The sequence below is a fragment of the Podarcis pityusensis genome (assembly GCF_964106645.2).
Source record: "Podarcis pityusensis genome assembly, chromosome: 3".
In the NCBI taxonomy this organism is placed as follows: Eukaryota; Metazoa; Chordata; class Lepidosauria; order Squamata; family Lacertidae; genus Podarcis; species Podarcis pityusensis.
Window position 1 is genome coordinate 61,414,632 of NC_138026.1, and position 27,984 is coordinate 61,442,615.

The window sequence follows — 27,984 nt, forward strand, 5'->3', positions numbered from 1 at the left end:
TCTGTTACTTCTGAATAATTCAAAGAGGTATGTTGGTCAAAACCTGAAAATATCTGACCAGGTTTCAACAAACCTCCTTGTTTTGGCAAAGGTGGTTCCGTAACTCTGGCAACTCTGCTGAGGTCGGGGGGGGGGGGTGTCTCGGCAATTGCTCTGTGGTCCCTGCAACTTCCAACTTGGGAAGAGGTCTGGGAATTATTTCTAAGTTTTGACCAAGCTATCCAAAGAGTTTCTGCCAAGGCTGGTAAAACTGGCTTTTTACTCTTCCTGCTGTGGAGCAGAAAAGGCAGGGGTGGGGTGTACAGTGAACACTTTCCCTCCACCTCTCTGTCGGCAAATGCAAGGTGCAGAGGGGATTGGAAGTTGCTGCCTCAGGGTGCTCAGTGCACTTTGTGGCAGCAGCTCCCAATGGTACAGACTCCCTACTAGTTGCGGGATGAGAGACTTGACAGATGGGGCGACTACAACTTTTGACTTGGTCAGCAGAAATGTTTTAGAGCCCTGTATTTAACTTTTCTTCAAGGTTACTCTCATAGCAGTACTTCATATTCCCAGCCATATTTTGTGCCTTTGCTTTATATTTTTAGCTCCACGTGGCATGCCCCAATTGAGAATTTTCATCATATGCTTATTGATGGGGGCAATGGAACTGTCCCATGACTGTGACCTTTAATAAGATGATGATATTACTATTATTCAATGTTTAATTCTTTACAGACTGTTACTCCACCACCACTCTGCCACACAAGTAATCATGTAGACATCATTTCTTTTTAAGAAACTCTTCAAACAAACCGGCAAGACTTCAATTACTCCCTAGCACCAGTGTCCCACCTTTTCTATGTAAAGATGACATCCTTGCATTTGTCTGTGCTAGAATGCCTGCCTAGTCAGCTATAAAAACAAGAAAAGGTATAAATAGCAGTGCCCCCCCAATTCCCTATAGAGATAGGAGATGTTGCTCTTCATCTTGAAAAGGGATGGACAGGTTAAAAGCACAAAGGGTAAGGATACACTAACTGTTGTGCTGTCAGTCCCTTACATCTGATGTGAAGGACCAAAAGTTACAAAGGGCATTTCCAGATCATTGGTGCTTTGTGGTGGAATTCAGTCACAAACCAACAAATGCATGTTGCAAAATCAAAGTTTATTTGGAGCTCTTGCGCAACTTTCCACATCAGACCTTTTGCGATAAGCAAATTCATGGGGAAACACATTGGGAAATGTGGGATTGTGTGTGCTAGATGCAGGAATGTCTAACCTCCCTGCAAACAAATCAGAATGAATGCTGAATAAACAGGTCATATGGAAATAACCAAAGTGTGTTGGGTTGTAAACTTTCTCCATCTCCTCTATCAGCCTTTGAGGACAATTGGGTTTGTTAACGTTCTACAGATGTTGTAAGAAAAAAAGATTCAATTTGTGCCAATTCTCATTTCCATCTCAATTTTAATTCAGAGCTTGAATTAATGAGCCATTTCCATTCTCTTCACATTTGAAGTCTTTTACTGCCAGAATGAAGTAGTTGAACTTCCATTTTACTATCGGCTTCTCACAGCCAGCGACTGTGTTTCTGTGACCTTGCTAGTGTTCTAGATTTTAGTTGGCCTGTCATGTCACTGCTGTCCATAGTGACAACATCTCAGACCTGGAAACAAGAAAAAGGCAGCTCAGCCAATTCCCAAAATGGAACGTGGGAAAGGTCACTGATTTGCATTGATGGCATTTACATTTTAATAACTCCTTCAGTTTCAGGCAGGACCCCCCCCTCCCTGAATTATAGCTTCTCTGCTCACACTGTGCCAAAGCTATTTGAGGAAGACACCAAAGGAGGGTGAGGCAAGCAGTTTCTTTCCTAATCATAAAGAGCCAGCCAATAGGATCTGCACTATTTCGCTCATTTTAATAATGGAAGATGGTTTCCTCATCACATTTCTTTCTTTCTAGCTCACCATAATTGGAATGTGAATACTTTGGTCCATAGGTTTCTCTAATTTCACTGCCATCCTGTAGGTTCTTGTCTGTTCTCAGCCCAAACAGTGAACCTTATGAATAATTAGGGCAGCTCCACACATTTTGTTTGCTGCAATTGGAATTACCCCCTTAATTCCAAATATGTTCACAGTGTTACAGGTTTAGGAAAGAAGGCAGCAAGGATCCTATGCACAACAAATATTTAGAGCAGTCTTATACTTGGATGCATAGGATGCTTTTGCTAAAAAAAAACCCACAGACTCACTAATCATCCTCAGTCAGCAATCCCTTTGCTTCTAAGGCAAAGTAGAAGCTTGAAGGAGGGTCATGGTAGAGGAAGGAATGGCCCACTCTGAAATCATAGGCTCTCAACTGCAGCAACATGCAGTCAATTTACAGTGTTAAAATTAAAGCTCTGCAATTCTAAGCCAACTAAGCAATCTAATTGGCCAAGTGACTGCTGATGGTAAAATATATAAAATCACTGAGAGGGACAGGAAATGACAGTTCATTTTGTTAACTGTTGTGATGGGAATATAGATGGTCCATTAGCATTAATCAGAGCTTTAGCTAAATGCTTTTCTCAAGAACAGGGAGGTCACTAATTGAATCAGTCCTGGTTTTTAATCCGTTTTGTTGCTTCTGAGGTTTTATTTTAAAAAAAAGAAATCTGATTTTTATCAGTTAAAAGGATACGGCTGTAGATCAGCCTTTGTCAGCCTGGTGTTCTCCAGATCTCTCGGACTGCAGCTCCCTTCTTCCCCTGACCATTGGCCGTGCTGGCTGGGGCTGATAGGAATTGCAATCCAAAATGTCTGGAGGGCAACAGGTAGGGAAAGAGATGGTGGGCATTTTGCTGAAATACACGGTTGCTATGCAGTGAGCCATAAAAGGCAGAGCTGGCTTTCAGCTGTAATAAAGCACTCACTGGCTCAGTTGTAATGGAATACAGTATGTCTGCTTCCTCTTCTACTGAAAATGTGGAAGTCTGGCTGATTGCCAGATGACAGATAAATGGTAGCGATTTGTGCTTTGAAAAGTTACAGGATTTCAACAGGACGTTACAGGATATGCACAGACAGCAAATGAAGCGGTATGACCACCCCAAAACTTTTGCCGGGACAAATAGCATTGTCAAAGGGATCACATATCATGGATGTTCAATGAACAGGACACCTGGAAGGAACCTGCAATTGCTTCTTTTATTACGTACTATGATGAATGTTTGCATCAAAGAAGACTAAATGTAACATATGCTTCTGAATTGCCTTTCAAGAGCCAAATTCAAAAGTTACAATGTAGGCTTTCTGAATGCATAGTCCTAAACAAAGTTTATTTTTCTTTGGCCATCAGGGAGAAGTGCCTCCTTCCACTCCAGCTTGCTTTGGAAAGCAAGAACGTGAAGCTGGCCCAGCATGCTCTAGCAGGGATGCAGGTATATGGCAATGAGGTTCTGCCGCAGTTGGATGTGTTTGATGGAGGTGGATGGTGCCCTGCTGACATTTTAGTTGCTAAGGCAGGGGTGGGGAATCTCTTTCAGCTTGAAGGCCACATTCTCTCATTGGCAATCATTTGGGGGCCACATACCAGTCGTGAGTGGGCAACAGATGGACTCAATTGTTGCTACAATTCAACTGTGCAAAAGCCAGATGTTTCTACACATTGATCTCTAAATATCTCCTCAGGCCATGCTGTGGGGTTCCACAGGGCACTGTTTTGTCCCCAATGCTATTCAACACTGGGAGTGATCATTAGGAGTTTTAGTGCAGGATGTCATCAGTATGCTGATGATATCCATCTCTGTTTCTCCATTACATCTGATTCAGGAGAAGTTGTGAAAGAATGGGGCCCAGGCATGGATGCAGTGGTGGACTTTCCTGGACAGGGTTAGCCTGACTGCGGCAGTTCATGTACAGTGGTACCTCTGTTTTTGAATGTCTCCATTGAGAAATGTTTCGAAACTCGAACACCAAAAACCCAGAAGTAAATGCTTCCGTTTTTTAATGTGCCTCGAAAGTCAAATGGCTTCCGCTGAGGTACCACTGTATTTTTATCAATTTTCTCTGTAAATTTGCAGACCGCCCTTTGCGCCTTGGTTTTCAAACATTTCGGAAGTCGAACGGTCTTCCGGAATGGATTACGTTTGAAAACCAAGGTTCCACTGTATTGGTAGCTTCAGGACTGGATTATTGCAATGTGCTTAATGCGGGACTGCCCTTAGGTCTGGTCCAGAAGTTTCAGATAGTGCTAGTACAGAATGCTGTGGCAGGAACAGACTTCTGCCAACACATTACACAAATGTTAAAACAGCTACACTGGCTTTCCGTCTGCCACTGGGCCAAGTACAAGGTTCTTATACTAGTGCAGGATTTCTCAAACTTGGGTCTCCAGCTGTTTTCACTACAATTCCCATCATCCCTGACCACTGGGCCTGCTAGCTAGGAATGATGGTCCAACAATAGCTAGAGAAACCCTGCACTAGTGTATAAAGCCCTGAATAACTTAGGCCCAGAAGGACTGCCTTACCCAGTGCACTCAAAGTTGATCACTGAGATCATCTAGGGGAGCACTATTGGTGGTTTCCCATAGGCCAGAAGCATGAGTTATATCAGTTAGGAGTTGTGCCTTGGCTGTTGTGTGCCCAACTCTATGGAACTGCCTCACCACAGACACCATCCCTACTGAGTCTTAAATGCCTGGTCAAAAATCACTTGATTGCAGGAGGCCTTTGGACCTTGAATGCATCGCTGATGCTTTACATTATTTTCTGACATTTTAAAATTCTGAGGATTTTTGAGATTTACTTTAAGCTTTAAATTTTGTATATTATGTATTTCATTGTTGTAAGCTGCTTTGAGAACTGCATGGTGAACAATGGGGTATACATTTTTAAATATAAAAAACATAATAAGGTATTTTGGGGAGTAATGTGATTATTTATACCAGCATTATGTATCAAGCAAATCAAGAATCCCTGTGATTAAGCAGTCCCATTCTCTCTTTGCAGAAGCTACTGTCTGATGAGAGATTTGTAACCATGGAGACAGACTCTGATGACAAGCAGTTGCTTAATCAAATGCTGAATGCAGTCAGAGTGACTCCTTCCCTCAACGAAGACCTGCAGGTAGAAGTTATGAAGGTTAGTATTTTTCAGACGTCAGTACTTACGTGGCTGCAGAGGAGACTTCCTGACTGACTCAACTCTGCAGCTCTCTGGAGCTTCTCTGAATCCTTAGTAACATTTCTTACGTCATGGTACGAAACCAGCTCTCATATTTTTGTTGCAAGTTGAACTCTGCTTTACCAACTGAAGTCTGGATTCATAGGGCATCAGTCTGTCAACATGACATTTATGACAGAAGATTTAAATTGTGACCACACTGTTGAGACAGAAAATCCTTTGAGTCCCCTGGTAGCTAGAAACAATGGCATGCAAAGAGTTTTGCATTTTTATGCCTAATGTAAAAAGCAGGTGCCTTTAGCAAACAACATTGCCAGTAGCAGATGGCATGGTGGGGTGCCACCGTTCGGCTGACCTCCAGTCGGCTGCCACGCTGCAGCTTATCAGGGGGAGTAGTGAGGTTGACGCAGTGCAAACACACCATCAGGAGCACCAGATTGGCTCTGCAAGTGTGCTTGCAGCTCACCACTTTGCTTTTTCTCTTCCATCTCCCAGTAAGCAGCAGGAACAAACTGGAGTTTGGGTGAGTGGGCCCCACCGCTACCACACTGGCTGCTATTAAGCATTGCACTGTGTGATAAAGGAGGCCACATATACTGTTTATGTAAGGTGGCTCATCATGGGCTGGTGGTGTAAGAGACGTGAACGTGTGGGGCGGGGAGAAAGGTTAACATTGTGGGTTGTTGGGTTGTTTTTTCTGGGAAGCTTTAAAACCCCTTTGTGCTCAAAATACTCTAGTGCCAGAACTGAAGTGTGAGACTTGTAAATCCTTTGTATATTTAACGCACACTGCTGTTCCTAGAACTATACACACTTTAATTGCTGAGAATGAAATCAGGAGGAGTGCTTCCTTGGCAAGCAGCCTTGTGCACTGGCGATGAGGGGATGCCATTAGATCCTTGTTCCAACTGTCTTTTGTCATGTCAGTTCCTTCCTGGAAAAGATATGCCTGACTGGTGAGAAGTAGTGTTAAGATAGATGATTTTTCAGCTTTGGGGTGTATAAGAGAAGGGTGTGTATGAAAGTGAGTGCTGAAAATGAGTACAGTGGTGCCTCGCAAGACGAAATTAATTCGTTCCGCGAGTTTTTTCGTCTAGCGAATTTTTCATCTTGCGAAGCACGAAATCCCATAGGAATGCATTGAAATCCAATTAATGCGTTCCTATGGTCAAAAAAAGTCCAAACAAAGCCAAATTTGGTACAACAAGAGTTTATTAACTGCTCTTTAAAGTTAATAAACATAAATACTGTAAAGAGCATTTCAAAAATTGAAGGAACAATAAATTAAGTTTCTAAACATGACAGGAAAAACATTTAAAAATCAACAAAGTGTACATTACATTTTCTAAGACTCTGGGGGACCACTCGAAGAAGGTTCCTCTTCCACTCTTTGCTTCTTGCTGAAGAACCTGTCCATGGTCTGCTGCTTCATCCGCCTTTTCGGCACCTCCCTGAAAGACGACATGACCCTTGTATCAAAAGTGTTTGCAAGGTCACGTGTCACGTGCTTGTTAGGGTGGTTCCGCTCTGCAAAAGCCTGCACATCCTTCCACTTCAGGCAAGTGTCCCTCAGTTCTTTGGAGGACAGCCGTTCCTCAGTTGCTTCCTCCTCTTCCAGTGAGGCCTGCTCCTGCGCAGCCTCTGCCTGCAGTTCGACCAGCTCCTGGGTGGTCAGCTCATGGTCGTGCTCCTCCACCAGCTCGCTGACGTCCTCCTCTGTGACCTCCAGGCCCATGGTCCTCCCCAAGGCAACAATGTCCTGCACCACTGTTGACTCTGGTGCATCAGAGTCACTTGGTGCCACACAGTCCGGCCACAGGCTGCGCCAAGCGCAATTCAAATTTCTCTGGCTGATCCCTTTCCAGGCCGTGGTGATCATCTTCAAGCAGGTGACGATGTCGAAGTGGTCCTTCCAGAATTCCCGCAGGGTGATGGTGGTGCAATCAGTCACCTCGAAGCATCGCCTGAAAAGCTCCTTGGTGTAGAGTTTTTTGAAATTGGCGATGACCTGCTGATCCATCAGCTGGAGCAGTAGCGTGGTGTTAGGCGGCAGGAACATGATGTTGATGAAGCTGAACTCCTCCAACAAGTCCTCCTCAAGGCCTTTAGGATGAGCAGGAGCATTGTCCATCAGAAGCAAAGCCTTCACCGGCAGGTCGTTGTCCAGCAGGTACTGTTTGACAGCAGGGCCAAAAGCAAGATTGACCCAGTCCACAAACAGCACACGTGTGACCCAAGCCTTACTGTTGGATCGCCACATGACACTCAGCTGCTCCTTGTCGACCTTGTGTTTCTTGAAGGCCCGTGGGTTCTCTGAGTGGTACACCAGCAGGGGCTTGATCTTCAGGTCGCCGCTTGCGTTGGCACAGAAGAGCAGGGTCAGACAGTCCTTCATGGGCTTGTGGCCAGGCAACTTGGCCTCCTCCTGAGTGATGAAAGTCCTTTTGGGCATCCTCTTCCAAAACAGCCCGGTCTCGTCGCAGTTGAAGACCTGCTGTGGAACGTAGCCCTCCGTCTTCACAACCTCCAGGAACTCCAAGGCAAAGTCTTCAGCCGCAGGAACATCAGAACTGGCAGCCTCTCCATGCCTGACCACACTGTGGATTCCAGATCTCATCTTGAACCGGTCAAACCAGCCTCTGCTTGCCTTGAAGACTTCTGGCTCGCCTGAGGTTCCTGGCTGTTCCCGGATGAGGTCTGCGTGCAAGGCCTTGGCCTTCTCACAAATCACGGCCTCAGTCACTGTGTCCCCTGCACGCTGCTTCTCTTCTAACCAGATGAGGAGCAACTTCTCGACCTCCTCCAGAACAGCTGGGCGGTTCTTCACGATCCTGGTGACTCCCTTGGCTGCATCAGTCGCAAGGATCTTCTCCCTCATCTTCAGGATGGTGCTGATGGTCGATGGGTTCCTGCCGTGCTCCCTGGTGAGGTCCATCACACACATTCCATCGTCGTGCTTCTGGATGATCTCCTTCTTCATTTCCAGCGTCACCTTCTCCTTCTTCCTCTCGCCGGCCTCTGCAGCAGCAGTCTTCTTGGGTCCCATGGCAGCACAGCTCCTAGCTTCGTAAACTCAGAAGAAGAAAAAAAATCAGTGATTCAGACCCAAAAAATTCAAAAGCACCCAGCCACCCACCACACAGGAATTCAAACCCTGAACCAAGTCCTTGAATTCCAAGCACCCAACCCAAAATCCAAAAAACCCCCAAAAAGTTTTAAAAGTTTAACTTACGAAATGGCTGCAAATCACCAAAGTCTTCAAAATCCTCAAATGGCTGCAAAAGAAGTTTTGGAAAAGCTTTAAAAATCACCAAAGCCTTCAAAAACCTCAACTGCTCCCCCAGCCACCCACCACACAGAAATTCAAACTCAGAAAAAAATTTTTGAAAAAAAACAACATGGCCCAATGGTCACAGAAAATCACAAAAATTCAGAAAAAACCCACACAAGCTCCCAGATTCTTGCAAACCCCTCCTGAACTGTCCCCCCAGCCACCCACCACACAGAAATTCAAACCCAGAATTTTTTTTTTTTTTAAAAAGAAAGTGCCCCAATGGTCACAGAAAATCATAAAAATGCAGGAAAAAACCACACAAGCTCCCAGATTCTTGCAAACCTCTCCCCAACACCAAGTCCTTGAATTCCAAACACCCCAACCCAAAATCCAAAAACCCCCAAAAAAGTTTTAAAAGTTTAACTTACCAAACAGCTGCAAAAGAAGTTTTGGAAAAGCTTCAAAAATCAGCAAAGTCCTCAAAAACCTCAGAAAAGGCTACCACACCGCGAGCAATGTGTTGCTCCTCAAAGTCAAGTCGCAACTGCACCTCTTCCAGCAATGCACCCTGGGTATTAACGGTTTTACGAAAAAGGAAACAAACTTGCAAGACGTTTTCGTCTTGCGAAGCAAGCCCATGGGGAAATTCGTCTTGCGAAGCAGCTCAGAAAACGGAAAACCCTTTCATCTAGTGAGTTTTCCGTCTTGCGAGGCATTCGTCTTGCGGGGCACCACTGTATTCCTTAGCCTGTTGAAATTTATTTCTCAGTTTTAAATCTATCACTGTTTCATCCCAGGAGTTATACAGGGGAGCTCTTTCTACACAATGTTATAAAAAGAACCTTGTAGGGTATCAATGTGATTCTTTCTAAATCTGTTCATTTGGAATAATATTTAACCCTTGCATATTTATATAGGGTGACAAAGTACTGTTGTTCCTTGTTTTAGTTCATACTGTTATGGTGAAAGGCATGGTGGCAGGAGCCTGAGGGGAAAGAGACAGATTTCCATTATTTTAATCTATCTAGTCTTAGTAGCAGATTTGGCCAATTTAAGGATCCAATATATAATTCCCTGTAATACACAATACCTCAGTCATCTGTTGGGAAGTGAAATGGGGCCAGCTAAAAATAAGGTGGTTTATGCAAACTCAGGTGATTCCCTGTGTTTGTGGAAGGGTGTTATTTTGTAAATGGAAAAGCAAAGGGATATTTAGAACGTAGGACCCCATTGCAAGGACCCCATACACAGGGACAGCAAGGGCCTGCTGAAACAGAAAACAACCTCATGGCATTCTACAGTGATGTTTTGTGACGGGGGTGGGGAGACTTATACCCCAACACCCATAGCAATAACAAGCTTAAGATCATGGCTGGCAGCTAGACCCAAACCTAAATCCTTTAGCATTATTTAGCAAATTCCAGGAGGCAGAGAGAGGCTGGGAAAGGTGTCCTTTTTCCTCCTTTTCCCTTCTTTTTCTATCCCAAAACATTCTCTCCACTATGAGCCTTGAACAAGGCTACTGTTCCAGGCTGCAGCCTTGGACAGGAGGATGTTTCTTAGGAAGTGGGGATACATGCATGTTCTTAGGCTGGTATATTATCTATTTAATGTATAAGGAAATCCCTAATCCTAAAGGAATGTAAACTGTCTAAAACCTAGATAACTCCTGTGAGACCTGTTATATTTTACTAAGCACCACCAGCCAGTTACAACTTCAGAATTTATCCATTTATTTTTTGAATTTATATCCCACCCTTCAATGCATTAAGGATGAATAAGACATGAAAATGCATAGGTACACTCTATGCCTAACTTCCAGAATCCTGTTTGGAATCTCACAGATTCAATTTCTTTTCATGAATTTTTAAAAAAGTTTTTTTTTGTTTTTTTTTTGAAGGACATATGTTAGAATTAGGCTTTAGACTCTAAAAGTCTTCACTGCTATGTGTACTAAATGCTTTCAAAGTGGGTGGTGTTTGGGGTTTTGTTTTTGCGTTTTTCTTTTGGTGCAATGGGATTTTTCTGCTTTGTCCACAAGAACATGTGCCATCTTGACAAGAACAGCACCAAATTTAGTCAGGTCAGCTATGCGGGTGCTATCTGATCTCCTACTACGGCCAAGCATCCTTGTTTATTAATCTGAATGATGCAACTACTATTTGTCACCTCATAGCAGACCAAACTTTGGAAATGTCTCTCTGACTTGCTTTTGTAAGATTCTAAAGCATCTATAAAGATGTCAGGAAATACCAAACACTTTCTGCACCCAAAAGGCTTTTGTTGTTCACACTTTGCACTGATAAAAAATACCTATTACATTACCCCCATCACTAATTATTGTCCAACTCCCATATAATCTACTAGTAGCCTTGTACCCAGCTTTGCTCAGGAATTCTAAGAAACTATACCAAAAATAAAGTAATGCAATTTTGAAATCAGTGGTTAAAATCAGTGTAGTTTTGAAAGGTCCGGTTCACCATCTTGATTTCAAATGGCATCCAGTTGTACCCACATTTATGTCTGCTCCTTGGTCTTTGGAACTATCGTGCAAAATTTAGTTTTGATATCCTAAGAGATGTCCAAATGCCTAGTGAACAGACAAATAAACAACTTTCCACAATGTGCGATAGATAAGCTGCTATTTCACTAATGCACAGTCTAGATGTCATTTCCTGATCACAAACTACTGTATTTTTCCATGTATAAGACACCCCCATGTATAAGATGACCCCTCTTTTTTTGAACCCAAAATTAAGAAGTCAGGCCAGAGCCCAAACCAGAACCCGGGCCACCCACACAGAGTCCAAACCCAAGCCCCGGCCAAACACACCAGAGTCAGAGCCACTGTGCATTCACCATCCATGAATAAGATGACCCCAATTTTTTACTTACATTTTAAAGCAGGCTTCCACAACCTCGGCCCTCCAGATGTTTTTGGCCTACAACTCCCATGATCCCTAGCTAGCAGGACAAGTGGTCATAGATGATGGGAATTGTAGTCTCAAAAACATCTGGAGGGCCAAGGTTGAGGAAGCCTGATTTAAAGCAAAAAAAAATTTGTCTTATACACAGAAAAAATACAGTACATTTAATAATGGAATCATGCATACCTAATAACTCTCCCATCCATCTCATGGATGAATTTCTCTGTTCTCCTCTCAATTATCTTTAATAGAATAAGGATTACATCAGCACTGGAACTGGTGAATTTTGTGAATGACCAATAACTCAGAGATATACTAGGGAACATTGACAGTCTCCTAAATGAGGTTGTCAACATTCTCTAGTGAATGTCTGACAAATGAGGGCATAGTAATGCTGACATTAGCACAATACATCTGGGATTCTCACTATTAGATGTGAATGGGAACATTTACCAAATTCCTAGCATACTTTGTAACAAATATACACTTTTACTTTCATATTTCACTTTTTGTCAAAGTCTCATTTCCTTTTACAGTGGTGTCTCGCAAGACGAAATTAATCCGTTCCGCGAGTCTCTTCGTCTAGCGGTTTTTTCATCTTGCGAAGCAACCCTATTAGCGGCTTAGCGGATTAGCGCTATTAGCGGTTTAGCGGCTATTAAAGGCTTAGCGGCTTAGCGGCTTAGCGGCTAAAAGGCTATTAAAGGCTTAGCGGCTTAGAAAAAGGGGGGGGAGCGAAAAAAATCTCAAGACTCGCAAGACATTTTCGTCTTGCGAAGCAAGCCCATAGGGAAATTCGTCCTGCGAAGCGCATCAAAAAACGGAAAACCCTTTCGTCTAGCGGGTTTTCCGTCTTGCGAGGCATTCGTCTTGCGGGGCACCGCTGTATTACATCATGTTGCAGTGCAGAGTTAAAGGTCTGTCATGTTGGCTGCTAAGGAAAGGAGCTGCTTCAATACCCTGAATAGTGGAAGCATGTTCTCAATGGGGTTTCTGAGAGATTCTCAGTCTCCTGCATCTAATTCAGCCCAATCCAGATACTCTGTGTTCTTCCGAATGCCTGCCACAGGAAACTAGCAACACTTGTGTGGGTAGATCTACAAGTCACTATTTGGAAGAAAAAACTTTAGTTATATTAAGGTAAAAGGTAAAGGGACCCCTGACCATTAGGTCCAGTTGTGATTGATTCTAGGGTTGCGGCGGTCATCTCGCTTTATTGGCCGAGGGAGCCGGCGTACAGCTTCCAGGTCATGAGGCCAGCATGACTAAGCCACTTCTGACGAACCAGAGCAGCACACGGAAACACCGTTTACCTTCCCGCTGGAGCAGTACCTATTTATCTACTTGCACTTTGACGTGCTTTCGAACTGCTAGGTTGGCAGGAGCTGGGACCGAGCAACGGGAGCTCACCCCGTCATGGAGATTCGAACCGCCGACCTTCTGATCGACAAGTCCTAGGCTCTGTGGTTTAACCCATTAATTATATTAGCATTGCCATTTTTTTTAATGGAGCCCGAGATATTGCTTGACATGAAATAATTTAGCTTTCTCCCTCACTTTTATCTCCATGCCGATAAAAACCACTAAATTTCTGTGGTTCTGGTTGCAGACAGTGAAGGGGGGGGGGAAAGAGTCATCCCCAAATGTGAACCCTTTAGCAGTGCAGGAGAAGATTACAGGAGGCACAGAGAGGTTACCTGCACTTTACAGGTAGATTTGAATGGAATATTGGGTGTCTTCTTTCACTAATGTAGCTAACAGCTGCATTTCTCAAACCCTAAGCTAATAGCCTCCCAATGTTCTGGACTTCAACCTCTATCACTGGAGAGTTAAGCACTGGCCATGCAGCTGGGGACTGATGGGAGTTGTAGCCCAATACATTTGCAGGGCACCCAGTAGGGGCAGACTGTCCTAGAAAATATGAAACTGCTGAGAGAGCTGCTGTGTGCAAAGAAAAGCGAGAGCTGGAAACAACTAATTAATCCCTGCTCAGCTAGTTCCCTGAACTACTGTCAGTAGTGACCTTTTCTAGTATTTATGAGGCTGTCCCCCCCCTTTACTGTTAATTAAAGTGATAAAGAACACCAGGATTGGTGGTATGAATATTTCTCACAATATTAATAGACTTTGATCCTTGTTTTTCACCCTGACTCTAGAAAAACTAATCTTCATAAATTTAGCAGGTCTGTGTGGTATGTCATGCAGGAATGGAAACAAACAGAAGCCTTTTGTGTTGCTAAAAGAACACATGTAGGAAGGGATTAAAGAAGGACTGTTGATATCTGTATTGCCACCTGTTCAGTTTAGTGTTTACCCAACTGAGTGGCGGAATATACTTATTCCCAGTGAGCATTTGTTTTTGTGGTGCTTCCTTTAGGGAACCTGCCATCTCCTTTTAATGAATAGTAAATATGTAACTTACCAAACAGGAAACTGATGCTCTAGTTGTGGCCCCCCTTCCTCAATCTTTCCATAGATTCAATTTTGTGTGTGAAATAACAAGTGAGACCTGATCCTCCTAGGCTTGTTTACCTGGCTTGTTTAAGTCTCACTGAAACAAACTTCTAAGTGATTATGTGTAAGACTGAAGTCTAAAATTTATACATATTTGATATATTTTTAGTTACTCCCCTTGTATAGTTTTATTCTCGCCTTGAGGTTACACTGGCCTGTTGTATTAAACTTCAGTAAAAAGTAGGCTTTTAGGGCAATATCAGATCATCCTGTTCATAGGGTATGACTGGTGGTAAATAGAGCAATCTATTAAGGTTGAACTTTTCTGGATTGTATCCAATGGTGGCTTTGCAGAAGCTGAATTCTATTTGCAGAAGGTGAGACACTTGGTTTTTCCCCAATTCCTCCACCACCAATGTTTAATGTTAAGAAACAATTATAAAAGAGGCTCACAGATGGCAATCCTGTATATACTTACTTGAAAGAAAAACCCCCATTGTTTTTCTGCTTTCTATAGTTCCTACATTCCTTGTATTGTCCTAACTCTGAATGCCAAATCTACTAGCAGAGCCATTAAAGAACTCTGTTAAATGATTCTCCTTGTTTCATTATGTTGTTGCATATCAGCTGACTTTTTAGTTGGAGTTTTCTGCCTTAGCACAGCAAATTAATGAAGGCTTTATTTAGAGAATGTACATCATGTCACATACTTGGTTATTCCACTCCTGATATAAGACTTTGCCCGGACGTTTGAAGCGTTGATCACTCTGAATAATAGTTTCTAGTGGCAGCAGAACCTTTTTACAGTTCCACTGATTAATGGGAAACCACTATGTTCATCATCTTCGTAATTAAACATGCCATGCTTATACAACACATCCAGAATAATGAATGTTTTTGCCCTTGTTTTGTTCATAGGGCACACAAAAAAATCACTTGAACCAGACTATTGGGTTTTATTTCAACAATTGGAGACAACAATAACTAACTTTTATTGTCTCCCAGACTCTGGTCAATATTATTTAGGTTATTTATTTATCTGCAAAAAGCTCAATGGAAGCAGTCTATTGAGGCCTACAGAAAACATGAAAATGGGCAAATAGCTGAAATATTCCATGTTGCACTCTAAACAACGAGCAACACGTTGGCTAATAATATTCTGACAATATTTTTGTAACACTATACTGTGTCAAAATACATAAACAGAAGATATACAAAATGTGCATGGAGTCACAAACTAATAAACAACAATTCAATGTTCCATGAACAGGAATGGAAGGAGTGATAAGTCACTATTAAAGATCACTAAGATGGAGACAGAATGCCTTTCCAAAGTCAATATCCTGTAAACATGAGATGATGGGTGCTCCAAATGTAGCAATAGGGTGCTCCAAGCACAGCAGCAAACAGTACAGTTCTTCCAGAATAATGAACTGTTTCAATGATAAGTCTTCATCAGCTGGCAATAATGTAAAATAAATCCCATTACATTCAGTTGCAATACAGAAATTGTAATGACAAGCCTGCATATAAACAATAAAAAATACATACCAAATTAATTGTCCCCAAAGGTGCATCAAATGGCCATGGATCAGCAATCACTTGTAAATGTAGTAAGCTGATACTGTTGGTGAAACCCTAGACAGTGGTACCTCGTGTTGCGTAACCTTCAGATTACAGAATCTTCGGGTTACGGCCGCGGCAAACCCGGAAGTGTATACTTCCAGGTCTCACTGTGCACACATGCACAGAAGAGCACCTCCAGTTACGAAGTTTTCGGGATATGGCCGGGCCTCTGGAACAGATCCCGTTCGTAACCGGAGGTAAGATTGTATTCCATGTTGCAGACAGAAGCATATATTGGCCCTGAACATATCTTGGCTCTACTTCTCCTTCCAATCAGAACTAGTGAGGGCGATGAAGGTCCTGTGTGAGTGTCTGGAGGCGGTTGGTTGGTTGGTTGGTTGGTTGGTTGGTGGATGGATGGTGGCTAACAGATTGAGGTTGAATCCTGACAAGACAGAAGTACTGTTCTTGGGGGATAGGGAGCGGGCAGGTGTGGGGGACTCCCTGGTCCTGAACAGGGTAACCGTGCCCCTGAAAGACCAGGTGTGCAGCCCAGGAGTCATTCTGGACTCATAGCTGTCCAAAGGCATATGTTACTTTCTTCAGCTTCATGTCTACATCCATCCATTATTTCTTCAGGTTCTTGCTTTTCAGGGTATTATCTATTTTATCCCAATTACTGTGGTAATCCTGCCCCCCCCCCTCTCATTCCATAGATTTTCAGCCCTGCTCATCTTCAGAGCCCTGCCCTGATTAGCTCATTCATGCCTCAGTTACTTGTCTCTTGTCTATTGCGCCTTTTCTTCAGTCAATATTTCTGTCAACCTGTCCCTCAGGTTTCTTCCCACTACCGTACTTGCTTTTGGTCTCCCTGTCCCTTAGCTCTTTACAGTTTAGGACCTCTTCAGAGCCTACCTATTAATAAGTTTGATTTGCATTGGTCATCTTATCTTATTCATAGCTGCCTTGAAGCCCCTATCAGAGGGGGAATCTACTGTGTTTCCTGAGCCGCTGTATTGATCATGAGCCAGAGGGCTGCAGCTAATTTTCATTTACAGCAAATGTACATTACATACCCAGGATGTTATTTTTAATTTGTGAATGCCATATGAAGTCTTCATTGTTTAAAAACAAACAAATAAATCTGAGATTAGTGAAGCACCCATTGAATGTTCTCCCAGCCATATGGGAGGTATCTACGAGCAGATCCTATGCAGTTGGGGTTGTATTTAATTGATCTGACCACATGGAGCGACACAAAGCTCTGCCCATGTGGTTGGGTCATCTGCAAGGTATGGGGGACTCTGTTAATACATAAGTGTTTCCCCACCCATGACTGAGAGAATATTATAAAGAGCACCTGAAATACCCAGCAAACTGTGGGAATATATATATATATATATTGAAACAGGACCTACGGACAGGCAAGTCCTTGTATAATGGGCAAATTTCACAACAGAATTCTAGAGCTGGCTAAAACCCCAATGAATGTATCTCACATTCTTCATAGCCTTAATTCTTACCTAGTTGTATGACTGTGTTGTAGATATGCTGATTATTCCTTGCTTCTACAGTGGTACCTCGGGTTAAGAACTTAATTCGTTCTGGAGGTCCGTTCTTAACCTGAAACTGTTCTTAACCTGAGGTACCACTTTAGGTAATGGGGCTTCCAGCTGCCGCCGCACAGTTTCTGTTCTTATCCTGAAGCAAAGTTCTTAACCTGAGGTACTATTTCTGGGTTAGCGGAGTCTGTAACCTGAAGCGCCTGTAACCCGAGGTACCACTGTATATGCCTGTATTAATAACACACCATTGTTTCATGTTTGTTATACACAGACCCTTGCCTGCATCTCTACTGGACATGGATTTTTTTTCTTGTTTTCTCTCCCTTCATTCTCAGCATATTTGATTGGAAGTGTTATTATATTTGGTTTATGAAGCTGCCATTATACCCACCTCCCTCTTGAATGTGGGTGGTCTAGAGCACATGATTGGAGAAAAGCCCAAGCAGCTCTGTACACTTGCGTAGATGTGCGCATCTGATGTGAGGGTCTGTTGCTTGCTAGCTGACTGTTTAATTTAGCAACATGGAATGCTTGTCACTTAGTGTGTAAGGGGGTAATCATGCAAATAGATCTGGAGAAAAGATGATTGGGAAATTGGTGTTATAGCTGTGAAAGCTGCAAAATACCAATACACTTGTAGATTTTCAAGCAGTTATTTCTTCTACGAGATACTTTTGTGTGTGTGTGTGTGTGTGTGTGGCATGCTTCACAATAATATATAATAGACTGTTAGTCTCCCTTGCCCTTTCTGAATAATATCTCTTCTTTCCAGTGTAGTGAAGGACGGACAGATTCATAGGTATACAAAATACTCTGTAAAGACTTAACCTGAAATGTTTCTAAAACAACAGCCATGAGCCTTTAAGATTTGTGGGCTTAAAATTTGTGATACTTGAGAAGAAGAAGAAAGAATTTAATTGGGCTTCATGTTACTTCCTTTTTGTTAGGACTAGGAATTGGGGGGTGGGTTGCATTCATTTTATAAAGCTGTTTTTGTGCAATCCTGCAGGCTATAAACAAAAAAGCACAGTGGAGTCTATAGGCCATACAGAAGTACCGTATTTTTCGCCCCATAGGGCGCACCGGCCCATAGGACGCACCTAGCTTCCCCCCCAGGTGCGGGGCTGGGGCAGGGGAAGCCCGTGCTTCCCCCAACCCCAGCCCCCAGAACAGGCTGCTCTCCGCAAGCCGTGGGAGAGCTGCGCGAAGCCCGAAGCCTGAAGCCTGGGGCGTGCTGAGCTCAGCGCACCCCAAGCTTCTGGGTGCAGGCAAGCTCTCCCACGGCTAGCAAATAGCTTCCTGAAGCCTGGAGAGCGAGAGGGGTCGGTGCGCACCGACCCCCCTCACTCTCCAGACTTCAGCGAAAGCCTGCATTCACCCCATAGGACGCACACACATTTCCCCTTCATTTTTGGAGGGGGGAAAGTGTGTCCTATAGGGTGAAAAATACGGTACTTTAAAAGGGACGCAGGTGGCACTGTGGTCTAAACCACTAAGCCTCTTGGGCTTGCTGATTGGAAGGTCGGCAGTTTGAATCCACACGATGGGGTGAGCTCCTGTTGGTCTGTCCCAGCTCCTGCCAACCTACAGTTCAAAAGCACACCAGTGCAAGTAGATAAATAGGTACCACTGCAGCGGGAAGGTAAACGGCATTTCCATGCGTTCTGGCATTCATCACAGTCCTCTGTGCACCAGAAGCGGTTTAGTCATGCTGGCCACATGACCCAGAAAGCTGTCTGTGGACAAATGCTGGCTCCCTTGGCCTGAAAGGCAAGATGAGCGCCGCACCCCATAGTCGCTTTTTACTGGACTTAACCATCCAAGGATCCTTTACCTTTTACCTTTTTTAACTTCAAAAGGTTGCCTAACCCAGTTCTAGGGGAAGTCGTTTTCATTCTGTTAAAGACGGCATAATCCATTGTTTCTTTTCCTTGTTGATCTGAAAAATCTCATCAGCATATTATCAGTTGTGTGGTCGGGCAACCAAGGAGCAAAGCAGTAGTTTTTTCAAGACAGAAAGCACTCTGGCTGTAATTAAAATCCACATCCTCATTATGGATCACTCACTAATGGAAACAGCATTCATCAGGGCATTTGCAAGAGGACAATCATTCTAATATTGTTTGCCTATTCAGTTAACATTACTACACATAGCAGGCTTTCTCTTTTTATAGGTGAAATTTCTGTTTCATGCTCTTCTTTCCATTTTGTCGAGCAATTTTGGTGCCCTCCTTAAACTGCTCTGAGTTAGAGACCTTGCTCCGGGTATATTGTCTTTTTGAAAAGCAATATTTGTATTACGCACAGTATGGCTTTTTTTAGTTGGCACTAGTAATCTGGAATGGGATCCCTAAGGTGATCCTGCAGACAACTTTCTTATTGTGTTTTAGCTGCACATTTTAAACCTTTATAATTCTGAGTTTATTAATTGGTAACAATAATATTTAACTTTCTACTGGCTCAGTTTCTATTTTTTTAGGCCTTCTCAGGCTTTCTTAAACCATTCAGAGAGAGCAGAGAGTGTTAAGAGAGAGCAGAGAAATAATGCCAACAGAGGCCACTGAAATCCAGTTTTATTAGAGGGAGGATTCTATTCTAGTCCTCTCTTCTCCAGATAATGTTTGGGTAGAATCCTTAAATTTCTGCTTGCCATTTTGCAGATACTTTCTTTAAATTTGCATATTACCACAGTTGAATAATATTTTAAAGCTTATCAACAGACATTTACAGTATTTTGTGCACTGTTACAGTTTGTACATGTTTTAATTGTTAGTCAATAATAGCTAGCATTTTTCCTGGTAACCACAAATTTCCTATTTCTCGCAACCCAAGGGTTGTTAAAGTGTGTTAAAAGACATGTATGACCTGGTTTACTTTCAGGCTAACCTTCTCAGGGGCCACTGTAAAATCATCCTTCCACAAATCAGAGGCTAGGTGGAGATGACCACAACCCAACATTCTGCGCCATCTCAGCTATGATTTGGCTTGTCCTAAGCTTGCTGGGAACTGTTGTAAAGCAGAATTCATACGATGAGTTTTGACAGAGGGTAGATGCCCCATTTTCAGATTTTTGGGTCATTGGGTTTGATACCAAAATAGACAGTTTCATGTGACATTGAACTTGTCTTTCTTATTACTCATGAATGAATGGAACCCAAGTCACTACATGTGATGATGGGTGGATATCCTTCAGAATATAAAGAGCTGGACATGATTTTTCCACCAGGTCAGACTGAGTAGTGACCCCCAGAAGGCGCTCCTTCTTTATTCCTATACTCTCTTCTGGGCTACATGAATTAATCTGTGGGATCCTGCCTTGAGGAGAGGTTTGATTTGCCCCTCTGGTCTGTTTCTGCCTTGTGATTCTGTGATTAGCAAAGGTAGGACATGCGGTGGACTTGCTTCTCGGTGAACTTCATAGCCTTGACCAGGGTTTCAGGGCACCTTCCTACTAAAGCTCTTGCCCTCTGTTGTTCCTTTGATTGCAGGTCCTGCTCTGTATAACATACACTCCAACATTTGAGCTGAATGGGAGTTCGGTACTTAAGCTTGCTGAGGTGAGTGCTCCTTCTTCACTGGGCTATGTTAATAAATTAACCTAGCAGTCTGTCACTAGAAGGTGCCTTTAGCAGCTAGGTCAGAGATAAATTACTCAAATGACAAGAGGACCAACTTAATTTGGACTTGTGCATGAATTGAACCTAACTATCGATTGAATTTACACATTCTATGATTTTTTTTCAATGCTTTTTCAGTTCAGATTCAAATATGTAAAGATGGCATGATTCCAATTCATAAGACCAAATAATAAAAGAGGATCGGTGGGTAATTGTTTAAGCGGCTATTAAACTAGGGGCTAGTTCCTATTAAAGTGTTAAGTCTGTGTTAGGGTTCTACTATTTCTGACTGCATGGTGAAATACACCTCTATATATATATAATACAATTAAAGCATATTTCCTGTCCCCCACCCCCAAGAATCTTGACAACAGTTGTCCCCCCCCCCCGGTGCAATTCCCCTAATAAACTACAATTCCCAAGATTCTTGGTGGGGGGCGAGATGGGCTTTAAATGTAGGGCGTTTATGCAGAATGAATAAGGCTATGCTAGATCTCATGATGTTCCGAATATCTAGCATTTTGTGTCCAGCCATTTTGGTTTTGGTTTTGTTTTTGTTTTTTGTATGGAAGAACACTGAATCATGTGACCTCTTACCTGGAGTCTGAAATGGTACATTCCAAATAGAGGTGTATATATGAATGAAACAAGTAAGCCTCTTCCATCAAAATATGAGAAGCTATATTAAAACCATCCGGTAACCGTTCAGACTGGAGCCCTAGTAGTTTTCTTACTTGGGAAAATATTGTGGTATAAATGATACTATTTAGACTTGGGTGATTCAGAATTTAGACTGTTGTCAGAAATACCGTATTTTTCGTTCTATAGGACGCACATTTCCCCCTCCAAAAACTAAGGGGAAATGTGTGTGCGTCCTATAGAGCGAATGCAGGCTGCGCCGCTAAGCCCAAAGCCAGAACAGGAAGACGGAGCACTGCGGAGCGCTCCGTCTCGCTGTTCTGGCTTGGGAACAGCCTTGCTAGCTTCTGCAGGACAGCGGGGTGAAGGCACCCCGCTGCCCTGCAGAGGTTTGCGCGCAGCCCTCCCCAAGCTAGAGCAGACGGCTGCGCGCAAACCTCTGCAGGGCAGCGGGGTGCCTTCACTCCGCTGCCCTGCAGAAGCTAGCAAGGCTGTTCCCAAGCCAGAACAGCGAGATGGAGCGCTCCGTCTCGCTGCTCTAGCTTGGGGAGGGCTGCGCGCAAACCTCTGCAGGGCAGCGGGGCGCTGCGCTCCAAAGGCTTCAGGGATCTTTGAGGCTGGCGGTGGGGGAAAGCAGCGCTTCCCCCCCACCGCCAGCCCCACAAGCTCTGGTGAATGTACCTTGAACGCACCTTGTTTTGGAGGGGGAGAACAAGAAAAAAATTCTTTTTCCCTGTTCTCCCCCTCCTATGATCCGGTGCGTCCTATGGTCCGGTGCGTCCAATGGAGCGAAAAATACGGTAGTTCTATATCATTTAACTTTCATTTTTATTTATTAAATTTGTATACCACCCTTCATCTGAAGATCACAGGGTGGATCACAACATAAAACAAAAATAAAAAAAGATGAGATACATAATACAATGAAAATGAAAACAAAACAAAACAATAACCACCCTCCTACTTCTACCAATTATAATTATGTTGGTAGTCTTATTTTATTACATCTATAATTACATTGCTTCTCCTGTTCCTTTCTCCCTTCTCAACCAGGTGTGCATTGAAACCTATGTCTCCAGTTACCATCAGCGGAGTATTAATACAGCTGTGCGGGCAACTCTCAGCCAGATGTTGAGTGATTTGACTTTACAGTTACGGCAAAAACAAGAGAATCCAGTGAGTTCTATAGCAACAACAATGGGTTGTGATTTCCTCGCAATGCTACTTATGGCTTCATTCAGACAGCACTTTATTCCCTTTTCCCGATGTTTCCTTACCTGTTAATTTCCATGTTTTATATTATCTTTCATACAGTATAAAAGCCAGTTCTGGAAAACTAGCATCCAGCAAAAGTTTAGTGCTCCTTTCCATGTTATGGAAATTGCTTCCATGTTAGCAGCCAGAAACAAACTGTTTGCAACCCCATTAACTTGGAAAATCACAGGAGTTTTGCAATTTTATGTGATGAAATTCAGGGCAATATTCCAGCATATAGTTATTTCCTGCCATTTAAAATGTATCTTGATATGGCACTAAATAAATAAATAAATAAATAAGCAAGCCGCAGTTCCATACTGCAATACATAATGCAATGTAAAAGAAATGTTGGAATCCAGGATAAAAGTGCTAGGATTATAGTCAGAAAAACTAATGCTATAGTGCATTTGTTTATCTCATTTAGAGACAGAAAATTTTTCAGAGCCCGGCTTAGCAACACACTATTGCAGCGCTGAAAGCCCATCTGGAAACTCCATAATTCTCCTCTGGATCGGGTTAGAGTCTTGTCTCAGGAGTGGTTTCCTTGATTGCTCATACGTCTAGAAATAGAAAAGTGAAAAGCTGTTCTTCAGTAAACATGGATACTTTCCCATACCTGTGCTAATGACAATACATTTCTTTCATGAATAGACAGCTGAAAGCCAAGGAGTCCTTCAGGGGTGCAAGAGCCCAGGTATGAGTTCATAACTACTCAGAAACTGGTTTATTTCTCCCCTTCAACTCCCCCCCCCCATCATCATGCCTATGCAAAATTATTGTGAATTTTGTTACAAGCCACCCCAGTCTCTGCCAAGCGGTAGCAAGGTTCCAGGGGTCTTAACCAGAGTTTGTGTTCTTTTGGAATGAGACGTGGCAGAGGTGGCAGTGTCTCTAAGAAATAATGGTTTATTCACACATATTTACATCTGAGTATTATGGAGAGAGAGTTCATAGCATGTACACCTCAAGAGGGGCTTGTCCTTCCCAGCAGCGCTGCATTGGATCCAGAGGCATCCTAAGCACCATCCCTGTGTCTCTCTGTCTTTCATGCAGTTGTCCTTGAAACCTTGCATGGAGTTCTGCTCATTTCCTCCTTCCCAGCAACACTTGCAAGAAAGAGCTCCTCCCCTTCCACTTCCAGCATTCCCTTCCCCCAACGGTTGGTCAAATCGTTTTCCTCGGTAGATATTTCATTCCATATTTTGTGCCAGAGCATTGAATTAGGGGCAGAGGAGAGTCCTGTCCACATATCCCCAGATAAAGCTTCTCTTTCAACGCCATATCCCATGTCTTCCTCATCATATTTTGTGCAAAGTTTGAAGTCACTGAAGCTGGAGATGTTTCTGCAGGTGTCAAACTTTGGTCTAGTTAGATGTACACATGGCTGCTGCTAATATGTGTCCTTTACCCCTTTTGGAGATTCTACCACAGAGTCCCTTTGTGACGATGTTGTCTCTGTCTTCGCGGTTCTCTGTGAAAAACTTCAGGCAGTTATCAGGTGAGTAATTGTTTCTGAATTTAAACTAAGTGTTTAGGTAGAATCACTCTATGGTATAGAATCAACCTGAACATTGAAGCATCTGTTTCAGACTTCTGGTACCTCTTGCCTTTTTAAAGAAAAATGCTCTTCTGCACATACAGAACAGCTAGAAAAATATATAGAGATAATGTCACAGAAAAATGCATTTTTCCCATTCCTCCACTCCCTCACTGGGCTACTTAATCCCATGTAGTGCTCTGCTGTTTCCATCAGCAATACAAAAATGGAAAATGGAAAATTTTTAATGCAATTTTTCTGTTGCAGAAACTCAGTAGCTTCAGACCTATGAATAAGGCCATTAGTAGGGATTAGTGACACACCTTTCTAGACTTGCTGATATTAGTTTTGGATTTATTACTCCATTATGGAGTTTTATTTTTTGTCTGTTGTCTACTTGTGTCCACCTGATGACTGAATTCAAAGACAGTAGGGAACAACAATTAGCTATCTTTCAAAAAAAAAAAAATTGTTCCATTAAGCAGTTAAAGCAACTTAATCTTTTCATTTTGTGATAAGACAATGGTAAGCCACCTTGAGTATTGCATGCCAGCGTGTAATTAGCACACATTTAAGTTAATTAGTCCTTGACGTGCTAGGCTGCGATATATGAACAGAATCATGGAAAAATTATTTGAGAAGTGAATTGGCTAACAATAGAGTAACTCTGATCTACACTGCAAAAGCAGGCATTTCCCATTTCCCAGTAATTATCAGTACTAATGTGTCCTATATTAAGTTTAAGTAATTACTCGTACATCCAAATAACTGTAATTATTTGCATGTAGGATCTGTCTACTTTGTAATTGCAAGCAGTTTATTAGCAGTAGCTTTATTTATATCTATTGCATTTTGTGCTAATGGCACACATTCTTAATTACTGCAACAATCCTGTAAGTGAAGTAGTTGTTAATACTGAACAGCAGTATGCATTATATATTACTATTATTATATTTGCGAAGTGCCCATTATTATACTGATTAGTGAACCCTTCTACATTAAATATGTTTGGGAGTTTTTACTAAAATATTTTAATTTATTGCTTCAGTGTTTTTTACCATGTTCATGTGATTATTATTTTTTAGAATTCTGCTTGTTCATTTTGTGAAGTGGGAAGTGATATATACATTTAACGATTTCAACAGCCCTGAACATTTTCATGAGAAATTGATATTTCTGCTTAGGAGAAATTGATTCTGGATAATTGCATTCAGCTGCTTTTATGTCCATTTTCTTCACAGAGAATTTTCCTTTTGTATTTTTCCATGAAATAGGAAGAAAAAGTATTTGCTTTTTTATTTGTATTATTGCATCTGGTTGAAAAGAACAATAAACCGTAAGACACTTTGCTTCCATTTGTCAGTGAGAATCAGCAGTTGCAACTTCTCTTCTTGGAATGCATTCTTTCGATGCTGAATAGTTCCTCTCCTAATATGCACCATCATAAAGGATTCACTGACCTCATATGGTAAGTAAATCTGCTTGGAACCTTTTGGAGTGCAATTCTGTTCACTCATTGGGTTCATGGCTTACTCCCCGTTAAAGGAAGATTACATTCTTCGAGAAAAACTGGAGTTTCAGTCCTACATAAATGTGCTTAACCATACTGGAGCAAATATAAAATAGTTTTTTCGTCCAATCAAGACTATAAGTCATTCAGGGTTGTAAACCCTGCAAGGACCCTCCATAAGTAGAAGAGGCTCTTCATGCGATACTGCTGACCTCAAACTTATGGATGGCTCTAAACTTGGATAAACGTGATGCACCAGAGAGGATGGGATTTTGTAGCACATAACTGCTTCTCCTCAATTATTGTTTGCATTCAAGAAGACTAAGCCCCCAAAGAGGGCTTTGGTAAATGAGAAATTGTCATGAGTATGTCATTCTCCATGATAAAAGTAACCTCTGGACCTCTTTGCCAGAGAGGCCCTTTCAAGCCTTTCCAATAATAATACTGTCTCCATTCCCAAGGGAATAGGTGCCCTCATTCATTCAACAGATGCTCATAATACTGCCTCTATATTAAAATTGTGTGTGTAGAATATAGACCGGGGTAGCCCTGGGTCATATGACACAGTAAGCTAAAAAATTATTTGCTCCTCTGCTTTATACAGTTGCACAGCGCAGAGCTAAGTCAAGGTTTGTGTGTCATACAAACCAGGATGTGTGGTTAAGCTCTCATCACACTAGCCATGAGTTACAGCTCTGTTTTAGATAAAACACTTAGCCAAACCTTGGCTTAGCTCATTGCTGAGTCAACATGTTCACCTGGTCCTGCTAAGTTATAGTTTGGCATACAGTGTTGTGCCCAATGTGCTCCCCTCCAGATGTTGTTTGACTCAAACCCCCATCAGCCCCAGCCAGCATTTCCAGTAGTCAAGAATGATAGCCATTCTAGTTCAGCAATATGTGGAGGGCACCATTTTGGCTACTCCTGATATTGTGACGTTTGACTTCAAAAAGGTGTGCCGGTAAAGATATAGTAGCTACATTTATATCTGTATACATATTATAATTCTATTTACATATGCCTCTTCCGTGGTGGCGGCGGTGGTGGTTCAATTTCTGTAGGCATTTTATGGGTGCTGAGTGCTTTACAATGATCTCATTTATAAATGTAACTGAAGTTTGTTGTCCAATGTGAGTACAGTGGTACCTCGGTTTAAGAACAGCCCTGTTTACGAACTATTCAGTATACAAACCCCGCAAAAGCGGAAGTAGTGTTCCGGTTAGCGAACTTTACTGTCAGGGGACTGCCATCGCAACGGGGGGGGGGAGGCAGGGGGATACAGAGAGCCTCCTATGCTTCTGAGGAGCAGCCCCTCTTCGAGTGGTGGGGGAAAGCCACACCTCCAGTGGAGCAGGGGAGGAAGGGGAAAGCCGAGCGAGGGGAGGGCTCGAAGATGCTACTGAGAGCCCAAGCACCTCACCTTTCCTGGCTGACGAGGAAACAGGCATGCTGTTTCCGTCACCCAGTTTGCACAGAGGGGTGAAACGTAAGGAGGGGAGATGGAGATTTGGGGTGTCTAAGTTCTTATGCTGGGGGGAAGACTGGAAGGGGCCACTCCCGGAATCTGCAAGTGACTAAGACGGACATGAACTTTGTGGTTCTGCACTGTAAATAGTTTGCACAAAATAAAAACATGCAAAAGACAGGTCGGAGTCCTGCCTGGTTACTCGTGTGCAACCACCTCACCACCTGACATTTACCTTGGTCTACGAATGGAAGCTGAACGGTGGAAGGGCAGGAGGCCTAATTAGGGAAAGTGTGCCTCGGTTTAAGTATGGCTTTGATTTAAGAACAGACTTCCAGAACGGATTAAGTACATAAACTGAGGTACCGCTGTAGTGTGTTGATTCCTCCCTGTTTGCCACCTATTTGTTTTTTTGTTTCGCTCCCATGCTGCTTTTCTTTTTCAGGAAGCAGCTGTGCCCGGCTCTTGTAGTAATCTTGGGAAATCCAGTCCATGACAAAACCATCACCTCTGCTCACAGCAACATCTTCCACGAAGCTGATTCTCCTTCCTCAGGGGTCTCCGATCACGGCAGAGGGTCAGGTTGCTCTTCCAATGCGCCTGCCCTTAGCAGTCCTGCTGCCCGGACAATCTATTACATTGCAGCAGAACTTGTCCGATTGATGGGATCGGTGGAGTCCATGAAGCCGGTCCTGCAGTCTCTTTATCACCGAATGCTTCTGTACCCCCCACCTCAGCACAGAGTGGAGGCTATCAAGATCATGAAAGAGGTGAGCTAACTGCAAATACCATTTTGTTTGTACCCATCTCCACCCCATGGATTTCCTTTATTGACCCATCCACCCCCCATTTCCTTTATTGACTGCAAAGAGTTCATATTCAAAAGCAATTCTGTATATAGATTGTTTTCGTATGAAACAATAAATGCAGTGATAAAAGAAGCAGGGGAGGGACACAAACCCAACCGTGACATTTCAAAGTAAAACACAAGTAATTAAAAAGTCTTCATTCTATGGAC

General features: G+C 42.8%; 2 protein-coding genes across 3 annotated transcripts in view; one reads left to right on the forward strand and one right to left on the reverse strand.

The window, feature by feature from the left end:
- ARFGEF3 (ARFGEF family member 3) overlaps positions 1 to 27,984 on the forward strand; it is a 69,968-nt gene that overhangs the window by 11,880 nt on the left and 30,104 nt on the right. For both annotated transcript variants that reach the window (XM_080999470.1, XM_080999471.1), the window contains exons 3-10: positions 3,328 to 3,409; positions 4,982 to 5,113; positions 20,430 to 20,498; positions 22,251 to 22,373; positions 23,106 to 23,148; positions 23,874 to 23,952; positions 25,355 to 25,459; positions 27,412 to 27,736. In XM_080999470.1, coding sequence (XP_080855596.1) covers positions 3,328 to 3,409; positions 4,982 to 5,113; positions 20,430 to 20,498; positions 22,251 to 22,373; positions 23,106 to 23,148; positions 23,874 to 23,952; positions 25,355 to 25,459; positions 27,412 to 27,736 — 958 coding nt within the window. The remainder of the gene's footprint in view (positions 1 to 3,327; positions 3,410 to 4,981; positions 5,114 to 20,429; positions 20,499 to 22,250; positions 22,374 to 23,105; positions 23,149 to 23,873; positions 23,953 to 25,354; positions 25,460 to 27,411; positions 27,737 to 27,984) is intronic.
- LOC308473019 (tigger transposable element-derived protein 1-like) lies at positions 5,714 to 8,546 on the reverse strand (the record flags this gene model as incomplete). The annotated part of the gene is made up of 3 exons (XM_080998266.1): positions 8,388 to 8,546; positions 6,660 to 8,227; positions 5,714 to 5,725 (listed from the first exon to the last, which is right to left on the reverse strand). Exons 2-3 carry the CDS (start codon positions 8,199 to 8,201, stop codon positions 5,714 to 5,716), a joined length of 1,554 nt encoding a protein of 517 aa, XP_080854392.1. The 5' UTR covers positions 8,202 to 8,227; positions 8,388 to 8,546.